The sequence below is a fragment of the Pollicipes pollicipes genome, unplaced genomic scaffold (assembly GCF_011947565.3).
Source record: "Pollicipes pollicipes isolate AB1234 unplaced genomic scaffold, Ppol_2.1 Scaffold_6686;HRSCAF=7923_pilon_pilon_pilon, whole genome shotgun sequence".
Lineage (NCBI taxonomy): Eukaryota > Metazoa > Arthropoda > Thecostraca > Pollicipedomorpha > Pollicipedidae > Pollicipes > Pollicipes pollicipes.
This window is the reverse complement of record NW_023596921.1, coordinates 234,200-246,836: the sequence shown is the minus strand read 5'-3', so window position 1 is coordinate 246,836 and position 12,637 is coordinate 234,200. Positions and strand designations below refer to the sequence as shown.

At 49.3% G+C, this 12,637-nt stretch overlaps 1 protein-coding gene across 3 annotated transcripts in view; it reads right to left on the bottom strand.

Annotated features, from left to right (window-relative positions):
* The window catches only part of LOC119107710 (anoctamin-5), a 56,435-nt gene that overhangs the window by 27,300 nt on the left and 16,498 nt on the right, over positions 1 to 12,637 (bottom strand). For 2 of the 3 annotated variants that reach the window (XM_037231248.1, XM_037231250.1), the window contains 5 exons: positions 12,281 to 12,307; positions 6,858 to 6,991; positions 6,197 to 6,422; positions 4,728 to 4,936; positions 2,876 to 3,030 (listed from right to left, as the gene is read on the bottom strand). In XM_037231248.1, the coding sequence (XP_037087143.1) occupies positions 2,876 to 3,030; positions 4,728 to 4,936; positions 6,197 to 6,422; positions 6,858 to 6,991; positions 12,281 to 12,307 (751 nt within the window). The remainder of the gene's footprint in view (positions 1 to 2,875; positions 3,031 to 4,727; positions 4,937 to 6,196; positions 6,423 to 6,857; positions 6,992 to 12,280; positions 12,308 to 12,637) is intronic. The other variant, XM_037231249.1, reaches the window with a different exon arrangement.

The following is a 12,637-nucleotide window of genomic DNA, read 5'->3' as shown; positions in this document are numbered from 1 at the left end:
GACACGCTGACGCGCGTGCCCAAGGAGTGGCTCCGCGATGCGAGCGCAACTCCTGTGGGCGAGCCACCGCCACCGGGCGTCAGCACGGCGACCGTGGGCGAGCTGCCGCCGCCCGGTGATAACGCGGCGCATGCCGGCGGTGGCGCAGGGAACGTGCTTGGTGCGTCGGTCCGAGAGTCGCACGAGCGGGCGGGTCGCCCAGGAGTTCGTCTAACTCTGTACTTCGCACGCCGTGACATGTCGCGTGACGTCACGCGAGCCGTAGCACGTGCGGTGGTGGAGAACTGCGTGATGCGTGCAGCTCGATCGACTCGGCGCCGGTGCGGTGGCGGCACGGCTCGCTCGGCGTGGCTGCCACGTGGCAGCGCATCGCGATAGACGTCCCCCACCACAACGCACAGAGCTGCCTCACCATCATCGACTGCGGACCATCCTGCTTCTCCGTGTGGCACCCCCTGCCGCGCCGCGCCGGTGCAGCCGAGACGGCGGAGTCCGCGCCAGCGTCGGGAGTATATCGGTACTCTGCACGGGATTGTGTCCGGCCGGTGCCGGCGGGCGCCGCTGAGGCTGGAGAATCACGCCCACCCGTGTCTGACGGTGCGCATCTCAGAGTTGGGGACCGAGTGTGGATGTGTCGCCGAAGCACGCGCTGCACGGAAACGTCGCGTCGCGGGACAGTGACGGGCGTGGTGTCGCGGCAGGCGGTAGAGGTCAACGGTGTGCCGTGGCATGTGAGAGTCATTCGACCTCTGTGCGGAGGGGGCGAAGACGGCGACGGGACGGGGGCAGTGACAGTGCTGACGATGGGCTGCCGATGTACGTGTCAGCTGATGTCGTGATGAGCTGCCGATGTACGTGTCAGCTGATGTAGTGATGAGCTGCCGATGTACGTGTCAGCTGATGTCGTGATGAGCTGCCGATGTACGTGTCAGCTGATGTCGTGATGAGTTGCCGATGTACGTGTCAGCTGATGTCGTGATGAGCTGCCGATGTACGTGTCAGCTGATGTCGTGAGGAGCTGCCGATGTACGTGTCAGCTGATGTCGTGATGAGCTGCCGATGTACGTGTCAGCTGATGTCGTGATGAGCTGCCGATGTACGTGTCGTGTATGGACTGTGCGCCGGAAGCGGAGGACGGTGCTGGCGCGGCTGTGGACGCGCCTGAGCCGGCAGACCGTGCGGTTGGGCCGGTCAGGGACGACCGGGTGCCACTACGCCGGAGCGCCCGCCTGCGGAGGGCGCCGCAGCGCTACTGTTGTAATGATCCGTAATGCGCTGTTGTGATCCATGAGAATAAGGGGAGGGGGTTGTCATGCGGCCGCGCGGGCCGGCTGTGTTTATGCCTCCGGGCCATTATCCACGTGGCCTGGCCGAGGTCGCGTGTGCGGACCGGAGCGGCCGCAGACTAGAGGTAGGGACGGCCGGTTGAGGTCGGGGGCTAAACCTGTCCTGAGCAAGTGCTGGGCGTTGTTCCGTAATTAATATCCGAATCGTGATTTACATACAAACACCCCGGACATGAATTACCGGCGCATGCGGCATATGCGCATCGGCTCCCTGCACATGATGAAGCCTGCTTGGATATGATACCCTACCAATATGATGTCCTGCAGCAAAGAGCACATGTCCAGCGCTGCTCGGGTGCGAGACATATACCACCTAAATAATGCGGGTGTAAGATGTGCGCGAGCGCCTCTCGCGTCCGCCAAGTCTGACCAGTTCACTATTAACGAGACAGCGTTCCCCAATGGTAACCTTCCCATGCGCCAAATTTGACGTTTGCAGTTCGACGTATTGACGCAGCGGATGTGCTCATTCTGAGACGGAGCTCGGGCCTGACGGATATGTCGGACACCACGCGCCACCTTTGAAACAACGGCAATGGAGTACGGATCACGCCGGGCAGTTCAGTGTGGTGTACAGTGGAATATAGTTAAGTGTACTAGGGAAGAGTAAATTGCTTGAGTGAGCTTGTACTTGGCTTACAGGTTACTTTTACCGCTCTGCCCATTCTAGAAAGAAATTGCACATCAGTGAAATCGGCTTTTGTAAAAAGCTATTTTTCCTACCCCAGTTTTGTGAAGGGAGGCCACTTTGCAGCTCCGCGATATTTTTCGCCAGATGGGTCCACTGTCTCGTGAATAATGTCGCTAAGAAGCAAAGGGGACAGACGATTCTGACCCCCAAAGCTGTGGTAAAGGAAACCTTGCACAAAAATTAACACATCCAGCTCCAAAAGACCTTAAGATTAACACGACCATACGTACAAGCGCGTTGCAAGCTCAACAGTGCGGCCAGCACAGTTTTCACAGCTTGATGGGCCTGGCGAGCCGCTCAGCGTGCCACAGAATCTATTGCTCTCTTCGCTGCCGCTGCCCAAGAGGCACGGAGGATGCAGATACGCTATCGTGTCCGGCTCGCGATAGCCGTGTGATTGCACGCTGCGGGAGTTAGTGCAGCTGGCCACGCCTTACGAGATGGCTGACAACCCAGACGTCCCGGCAAATGTCTGGTAGCAGGTATCCGCTACAGGTGTTGTATTAGACTGGTATTCTGTTAGTGTGTAGTAGGTAGACACTGCATGCCTTCCAGGGCGTAAACATTATCCAGATGGTCCGGCGAAGAGGTGTAACCATTGAAGGGGGGGGGGGATTTAAGCGCTCCTTTGGTTCGTCATGTCCCCACCCTTGTGTTGCGGCAACGGCGATCCTATTGTTGCAACGCCTCCTCTGTCACCAGTTTGCCCCTTAGATCCCCGACCGTAATGACACTGTTATTGTGTAATCCTATGACGCCTCATGCTGACGCCACAAATGACGTCATGGTTTGAGATTAGACCTGCACACCAATTTGCGAGCATCGCCCGCCTGCTCACCCCAGAACGCCATGAAGATGGAGAAGAAGACGGTGGCCGGATTGTCGAAGAGGTAGGTGATTTGCGAGAAGAAGCAGGACGCCTTCAGGTCCCAGTACTCACACGCTTTGTTACACAGTGGGCACATAGTCACGTTGCTGTGGCAGATTTCGATGCTGAAAAATAATAGCATGTTGTTAACAGTCTTATGTGCTGCATATGCATCAAATTAGACTGCGGCATCATTCCAAATTTCATGTTCAAGATCGCTTGAGGCTAGGCATCAATTTCCACCGTCGTTTTCAATCTAAAACATTATTTTCATATCTTGCGAACGGGTAAAACACTGTGTGCCTCAAAATACTGGACAATTAGTAGTTCAACGAGTTTTTTAACCCGCGCCCGGGTGGCCGCCTAGATACCCCGCGCTCGGGCGGGGGGGGGGGTTCGATTTGACCCCCTAAAATCTCGGGAACTAAGAAAGCTAGACACCAAATATACAGGGTGTGTCGACCTGCACGTGAACTCACTCGGGTCAAAATTTTAGGTTCCTAGGTCATGACTTTCGTGTCAAAAAAATGTCAAACAAGGTCAAATTCCAGGTTGGTCACTTACGTATCCCCAGAACCTAGATAACCGTTTCTAAGCAAAAGGTCGCGTTCTCATTCAAGGTCAGTGGCCTTGTTTGACCTTTTGAAGGTCAAGGTTACCAAAATCATACAAGATTGCGTTGAGTTTTGCATTTGACTGAGCGACAAAGATAACGCTGGGCAGTATGTTCCTAAAACAAAATGTTGACCCAAATCATTTTAGGTCAATGACCTGTTCTGACCTCTAAGAAGTCCATGGAAGATGTATAATGCGATTCCTGCTATCAACAAACTCGAAATGAGCACCAGAAACTATCCCATGCAGCAAGCCCTGGAGTAACAAAATAGGTTTGTTTTGACCTTGGTGCGACCTTCATACCTGACCTTAGGTCAATGCACTTTACTCATTCAATTGTTGTGCTGCCTAAGAAAGCATCTCGGAGATGTATGGCTTCGTTTAACACTCCGATGTTGGATCAGATTGGAGGATTCCCTAGAAATTGCCTTCGCTGGAACCATGGTCCGGCTTTGACCTGCCATAGGTCAGCGACCTTACAAGGTGCATCTAATTTTTTTCAAATCAAACGATCCGATATTCAATTCCCTACAGCGATGGAAAATTTGGCGCGGCTTCGCCGCGCCGTTCGGAAGCCATTCTGGAAAACCTTCGGGGGGTCAGTTTGACCCCCACCCGAGCGCGTGTTAAAGGGGTGCAACTTTTCCAAACAAACAAGTGGGAGCAATTTGGAGTTCGTTTTTTTACCACAATGCCCATGTCGGCATCATGCCAAGGCTCAGAAACCCGGGGGAAGGAGCCTGCAGCTCTATGCCTAGCCCGGTAGTCTGACGGGCGGCATTCCTATACGTTTCGAGAGGAAGGGGCCTCCCAAATATACAGAAAATTGAAGAAAAAAATACACTATCTAGTCTCATACCTGACAACAGCTGAAAGTTTGGACTGACAAAGGATTAACTGCATTCAGCTGTGGCAGAGTTCAATAGTTGTCAGCGACTTAATCGCAATGTGCCCGTTTAGAGTCCAACGTGGTTGCGACGAGAAAGGTGCCACGGGCAAGCAAACTCTACCAAAATTGGAAATCATACACCAATAACTGGCGCGTGTCGCACCAAAACATGTCCGCCTTTGCGTATGTATGGACTTAAGGCATGCTTTCATCAGTCGTGCCAATGCGCAGGGAGCCACCAACCCATTGTTAATGCCGACACATGCAGAGAATATAGACTGCGAATCAAGGCAACTTGTTCCTTCTTTGCCAATTTACCTGGGGTTGTACAAGTTATCATTGTTGACCATGAAGAGGCCGATTATGAAGACTAGGACGCCAACGATGGCAGCCGGCACCAACATGGCCGTGTAGAAGCCAAGCCAGGCGAAGTAGAGGCCGATCTTGTCGCCGAAATACTTCCTCACCAACCAGAGCGGCTGTTTCTTGTGAATGCAGGCAGGCCGCGCCCACTCCAGGTACAGAAGCTGCCGCCGAGGCACAGCTTAAATAGCGCGCCGCCGTTATCGTGGTAGGCAGAATGCCGTTTGTCGACATGACCTCAGCGTAAGCAGGTTCACGATATGGGATGCCGCGCAGGTTGTTGCCACAGTGTTCCATGGATGAGGGCTTCCCAAAGACGTATTTCTAATGCTTCAAAGTAATGTCCAAGCTCATGTAAGATCAAAACACTAGGTCAAGACAGGCCAGGCCAGGTTAATTTAATTGTAATTATGCTGCCTTACACATAAAGCGCAGAAAAGCCTGGTAAACAACGAAAGCAGCGAGTTTTGAGGCTTGCGTGCGTACGTGTCTGTTTCACATAACAGGACACGTATTTACATTTTGGCGTCGGCTTACATCCGTCCATTCGCGAAATTAAACTGAACGACGTCGAACGCAGTTGCCATGAGGTACTGGGCGGCCGACGCACGCAAGCACTTTGTCACTCGCGTCTTTTAAGTGCAAACTGTACAACCATTTAGCTAAAACTTGATGAATATATGTATGTGTGTATGTGTGAGTGTGCCTGAGGCTTGTGTTGCATATGTGCTGTGATGTATTCCTGTGTGGTTGTTGCTACGAGAGTCCATTTGACATACCTCCCCACTTAAACCTTATCAACTTGACACTCGGAAAAGACCTTTATGTCGGAGAGTATTTCAGACGCCAATGCATACATACAAACATACAAGCAGCCACCACGGCTGGTAAGTTAGGCATTTACGCGTTTGTCAGCGTCGCATTCATATTGGCAAGACTTTACGGCTTTAGCGTCATTGCTTGGATGTCATTGCCATTGCTTGGATTTAATCAGGTGAAACAAAGGGGTAAAGCTTTCCCAATCATCGCAGGTGCAGCTTTTATGCAGCTTTCCCAATTACTACATTGGCATGCTTCTACAGCCATGTTCTCTGATCGTCGAATGAAGAACATGCATCAAAGTGTCTTTACTCTTCTGGACACCTAGCAAATCGCAATCGACAGCGTCTGCAAAAGTGAGCGCTAGGGGAGCTGCTCACTTTTGCCTGGAGCTGAGGAGCTGTCATAATTTTTCAGCCTTCCAAAGTTTCTGCGTCGGAATTAGAAAACAAAAGAGGTCGTGGCGTTCGTGAGGGGTTCGCCATGCCGGGGCTTCAGCATTATGAAGACCATGACGCTACGTCAGAGCATAGGCATCGGTGCAGTCCTTGTCACACTCGCCGCCTGTGCGTCACGCCATGGCCGCGCACGGGCCGCACTCTCACCCGTCTGTCGTTGGGCGTGCCACTGCCGTCGTCCTCCTTGTAGCTGCCGTCGTGCAGGGGGAAGGCCGCCACGAACGCGCCGTTGTTGAGGAGGCGGTTGATGCCGACCTTGGAGCGGTCGTTGACGTGCGCTGAGTCCGTGTATTTGGTGCGCATCAGGATCTGCCACACGATCTGCGACCGTTGCGCCGAGGTGAAGAACGTCTCGCGGCTCTTGATGACGAACCTGGCCAGGGACAGACTCAGTGTCGCGAGGGCAGGAGCGAGAGGCGCGAGCAGCACCGCGACTCTTGGCACTACGGTGCAAACGCTGCCCAGCCGCCCACGTTTTGCCACTTGGTCGGTTATGACGTGATCAATACCGCTACTGGCACCGCACAGAGCACATATACTGCATAATTTGCGCGCAGCGTTCACGCATGAGAAGGCCACAACAGGCCACACGAGCTGGTCATTCTTCAAGGAGAAACACACACAAAAAGACGCTCAGAATATAGCCGTTGCGCAAGACGTTTGATAGACTGGCTATGGGATGTCTATCACTCATTCCGATCGGACAACATGGGACCGCCACTGCTGCCGACTCTCCCATGACCCGCCGCGGTGCCGGAAGACCTCCTCTCGACGAGTCGATGCCCGCAGTGAACCGCACATGACCTACTGGTGCTCTCTGTGTCGGTTGAACCCGGCCGTGAAGTACTCCGGCTCCGGGGGAATCAAGTTGGTGTCGTAGCTGAAGGGGTTCTTCATGCCCGGACAGCAGGGCGGCCCGTCGTCCTCGTCCGGCTCGTCTTCCTACGGAACACCGATGATGCCGAGTGAGGCCCACTGGCGACCGACAGCCTCCCTGGGATGCGTCTGACCGACAGTTGGACGGGAATGGCTGCGTTCTGGGAGCTGCGGCAGCGGTCCCGGCGCTCGGGGCAGACAATCGACGTGGCCCGATTCGGGGAAGCACCAGACCATCCTCATCATGAACGGTGCCTGGTTCCTGCTAGGAAGAGAACGTAGTGAATACAGCGTTACATGCAACTGTGACCCGTTCTAGCCCTCACCGGCTAAGGGGGCTGATGTTGTCCCCAAGCAGCATTTCTAAGATTACGAGAAAAAGAGAACGATTACCAGCTGTGCCGTGCAAAATGGCGAAGCTGACCATGCATTCAATGTGCGCCGCTTGCGAAGCGAAAATGGCCCCACGTCGTGGCAAATCCCAGAACTATATCTTAGTCTATGAGACCTGCGCAGCGCTGATTTACGACAAATCGCTTCTTTGCTGCCTGATGACAATGTTTGCATCGTTGATGCTTAGTGGCAACAAGACACGAATGACGTTTTACTCCTTCATGGCAATGAATGGTACTTCTGGGCACGACACCTGATGCAATGATAGACTAGCAGCGCGCAGGTCGTTTTCTACTTGTTGACAACTATTCAAGACCAAACGAGGCCAATACACTTCCGTGACCTTCCTTAAACTTGGGCGGTCCTATATCACCTTATTTGCAACAGAGACTGATTCAGAATGTACTTCCAACCCACCTGGCTAAAAGGTTTGAAAATTTGCGCCTAAGTCCATATTTGTTCTTGGCTTTTGGCTCTCAGTCATTAAGGGGGCCTGACCTAGATGGATCCCAGCTGCCCCAGTGTGCCACATTGGAAATCGCCGGGCTTCCTTCACACGAGGATGTTCGTTGTTTTTTGCACGAGTCGAACTCGATTCAGGACTTCCTGACTAGAGATACCAATCCTTCGCTTCCCCATCGCTGCTCGCAGGCCAGTGAAGCGATTAAGCATAGGTCCTGCATGATAAGGGCTAAATAATATGCATAGTAGGCTCACGTGCATAGCCAATTGGTCTCAACACAATATAATGTGCGTCATTTTAGCGCTATATTCCTACTCCAATTCATTGTCGGGTTGTGATTTCCAACAGTAATATGTCGAGATCAAGCGTATTGATCTTTTCACGAATCTCAAATCTTCTTTTGTCTATGCCACTTAGTTTAACCTCTATAGGTCAATGAAGGGTCAAAATTTAGGATCCTGGCATTCCTTCATTTTTTTTCAAAAAATCCAATTAAGTGGGTATCATTGTAATCCTCGTGATGCCACTTCCGTCACAACTACAAAACTGTATTATCAAGGTCAAAGGTCAAGTCCAGATGCAATGAAATACCCTGGCATTTCTTCGCCTAAATAGAACTTGCAACGAAAAGGGCGTCATAGTGATGCCCGTCGTGCCCTCTTTCATCATGTGCAAAAACTAACCTTCAACATTAAAGATAGATGTCACATAATTCGCGATACCCTGGCATTGGTTCTTTAACATTAAAATGCAACAAAGTTGTGTCAAAGTGATGCTCGCGGTGTTCGCATTCGTCCCACCTGCTAAAACTAATTAATAAGGCCAAAAGTCAAGGTCATACAAAACGAGGTACATCGACATTTATTTCTTAACCAAAGAATTGAACAAAATGGGTATCATAGTGATGCTCGTGTTTTCTACTTCCGTCACACCAGAAAGTGGGTCAAAGGTGAAGGTCACATAAAAAGCAGATCCTTGGACTTAATTTGTTCACTCAAGGAACAAAAAAAGCGGACATCATATTGAGGCTTGTAATATCTGTTTTCCTCATACAGAAAGAGCTCAAGAGCTTTTCCTAGCTCAAAGGTCAGTGTCACACAAAACGCTGTACTCTTGCATTCACAAGTTCACTTAAGCCGTGCGATATAATGGGCATCATCAAGGTCGTCGTGATGTCCACTTTCGACACATCTAGAAAAGTTGCTTTCAAGATTAAAGTTCATGGTCACAAAACGCGACATCCTAGCTTTTTTACGAAAGAAATGCAACATAAATCGGGCCGCACTACACACACGCGCCCGGGTGGCTGGTCAAATACCCTTCGCTCGGGTAAAAGGGGTTAATTTGACCCCCCCCTGATATCTCAGGAACTGAGAGAGCTAGAGTCACCAAATTCAGTGCATCTTGACCTGTACGTGAACTCATTTACGTCAAAGTTTGAGATCCTAGAACATGATCTTCGGATCGCATATGGTCAAACAAGGTCAAATTACAGGTTGGTTTCCAAAGAAACCTTTAAACCTACATGACTGCTCTAAGTCAATGGTCACCTGCTCATTTAAGCTCAGTGATCTTGCTTGACTTTTTTAAGGTGACCAAAATTATACAAGACAGCATTGAGTTTTGGATGTATATAAGCGGCAAATATTAGGCTGAGCAGCATGTACCTAAAGACAATGTGTTGACCTTGGTCATTTTAGGTCAGTGACCTACATGGACCTTTAAGAAGTCCGTGAAAGGTGCATGATACGGCTCCCGTTATCAATAAATCTGAAATGAGCACCAGAAGCTACCCCATACAGCAAACCCCAGAGTAATAAAACAGGTCGGTCTTGACCTTGAACTGACATTTACACCTGACTCTAGGTCAATACAATTTGCTCATCCAAGTATTGTGTTGCCTTAGAAAGTATCTCAGAAATGTACGGCTTCGTCGAACACTCCGTCGTTGGATCAGATTGAACGATTCCCCAAAATTGCCTTCGCTGTAACCATGGTCTGGCTTTGACCTACCATAGGTCAGTGACGTTACAAATTAAATCTAATTTTTTGTGCCAAACAATCCACTATTTAACTGGCCACAGCTACACAAAATTTGGCTCGGCTGCGCCGCACCGTTCGGAAATCATTCCGGAAATACCTTCGGGAGGTCAAATTGATCCCCACCCGAGCGCGTGTTAACGCTCGTGACGAGCATTTTTGTCACACTTGGGAAAGTAAACTCTTCACTGCAAAACGGGAATCATATCAATGCCTAGAATGTTTGCTTTCGTGGCATTTTGAAAAACGAACTCTCAAGTTCAATGATCAAGGTGGCGCACAGCGCACTGCCTTAACATTTATTCGTACACTTAAAAAGCAAAACAAAACAAGTTGTGTCGTAGTGTTGCTCGTGATGTCACCTTTCAGAGAGAGAGAGAGAGAGAGAGAGAGAGAGAGAGAGAGAGAGAGAGAGAGAGAGAGAGAGAGAGAGAGAGAGAGAGAGAGAGAGAGAGAGAGAGAGAGAGGGAGAGAGAGAGAGAGAGAGAGAGAGAGAGTGAGAGGGAAAGAGAGAGAGAAAGAGATTATATATATGTATATATATATATGCATATATATATATATATATATATATATATATATATATATATATATATATATATATATATATTTGTACCGGCATTCTCCTTGATAAATAAATCAATCGTATGCTACCGAGCCTTTTGTGACCTTAACCTTTGACCTCTAAACAAACTTTCAATAGGCGTAATGAAAGTGGACATCATAAAAGCTGCTAGGATGGACTATATGTCTATAATTGGCTTCAGCGAATACTCGACAGGATACTGCGTTTTGTGGCCTTTACCTTTGACCTTAAAATAAATTAACGAAACTGTGTGGCGAAGCTGTGCGACGAAAGTGGATAACCACTATAATGCCCATCTAGTTGCATTTTTCATAAACGAATTAAGGTCAGGGTACCGTATGTTGTGTGACCTTGACCTATGACCGTGCGACATAGGCTTTCCATGTTTGACGAAAGCGAACATCACAAACATCGACAAAACACGACTTGCGTTGCAATTTGTTTGACAAATAGATAAATCTCGCATTTTTATGTAATTGGCCTTTGACCTTGAATTAAACTTGTTCTAGATGTGACGAAAATAAACATCACATCTTCCACTATGATAACCGGCTTGTTGCAACTCTTAAGTAAGCGAATAAATGCCAGAATGCCACGTTTTGTGTGATCGTGACCTTTGACTTTCTTTTTAGTTTTTGCAGGTGTCACGAAAGCGGTCATCTGGAGCATCACTTTCACGGTTATTTTATTGCATTTTGTTGATAAAGAAATAAATGCTAAGATACTGTGCTTTGTTGGACCTTACCCTTTGGGCTTGAAAGTTGGTTTTTTTGCAGATGTGATGAAACAGGTCATCAATACATCAATATGGCACCCTTTTAGTTGCACTTTCCTCATCACTAAAAAATGTTCGGGTATCCCATTCTATGTGACCTTGACGTTCGGCTTTGAGAGTGAGCTTTGTTGTTTTGACGAAAGTGGGAATCACGACTATCGATACAAAACATTTTGTAATGTCCCATGTTTCAGAACGCTTGCAAAATGTTCTCAGTCATCGTACCTAAACTTGGCAATGGCACTTCAAATCTCCTCATAAGGTCGAGGCAATTCGCTTATAGGCGTAGACCCGAAAGCCCAGTGATGCAGCTACGGCCTTCAAAACGGCAAGCAGTAGTCACTGCGGGGTTCAGACCCATCAATAATGAAAAAGTCGTTTTCCGCGGATGGCCTTGTCATGTGGTCTTACTTGGCGTAGTTGATAAAATGATCAGGTGTGGTCTCAAACAAGTCCTGGGTCATGTGCCATCATGCAAGAATGACGAGACCAGTTTCAAAGGCCAACGGTCTTTACTCGCTGGAGCCACTTCTACATTGGTCAGCACGAACCCATTCAAACACGAAAACGCCACGCATTAAACACACTGTCACATCTACGGTACATCAATTTCAGCAAGTGGGCATGTCTGGAGTGAAAATGCTCTTGCGGGGAGGTGTGTGGCTTGAAGTCACATGTGTGCTTCGATCACACCACCAGCAAGCACAAACTCCCTGACTCAAAGAATGGCTGCACGAGAAGACGTGACCGGTGGAGATACAACAGCCAGTACGCCGCTTTGCAGAGCCTGTCGGGGTGAACGGTGATCGACCATTCATGCAGGATCAGTCCACTTTGAATGGGAAGGTTATACACGAAGCAGCTGGCAACAGGTAGTCCGCAGGTGCATATGTGTACCTTGAGAGAAAACAAAGAATGCTGCAGGTGTGAAACAATGATTGAATCGCTGTAAATCAGGGTATGAAAATAACACTGCGTGAGCGCATGGGTAGAACATCTGGCAGGGAGGTGATAGGGCAAGCGAATAAAGATGATCCCTTCGCTGAAACGTACAACCGGGCACCCGAACAACAGCTTTACAACATCTACGGGACTTACCCAAGCATGGTTCACCACCACAAACTTCTGCAATGATACAGCGATGATAGTAAAGTCGGTATAGGGATGAATATACACCAGAATGGCAGGCATCATTGAAGCAAACTAACCTATTGGCGCACGCAAGCGTACACAAAAGCAAACACGCTGCTAAAATTCCAACATAGTAAAATGCATATCAAGCTAAGAACCAAATGCATCCAACTCTCACTACGGTTAAATGGCAAATCTCGGGTGAATGAAGCAAGTCTGTCCTTGTCATGATGCAAGGCATTTTTCACTTAGGTTTACAGCATGCATCGGCAACAGCACTATTGACTGAATGCACAACCCAGGTAGTGACCATTACACGAATCG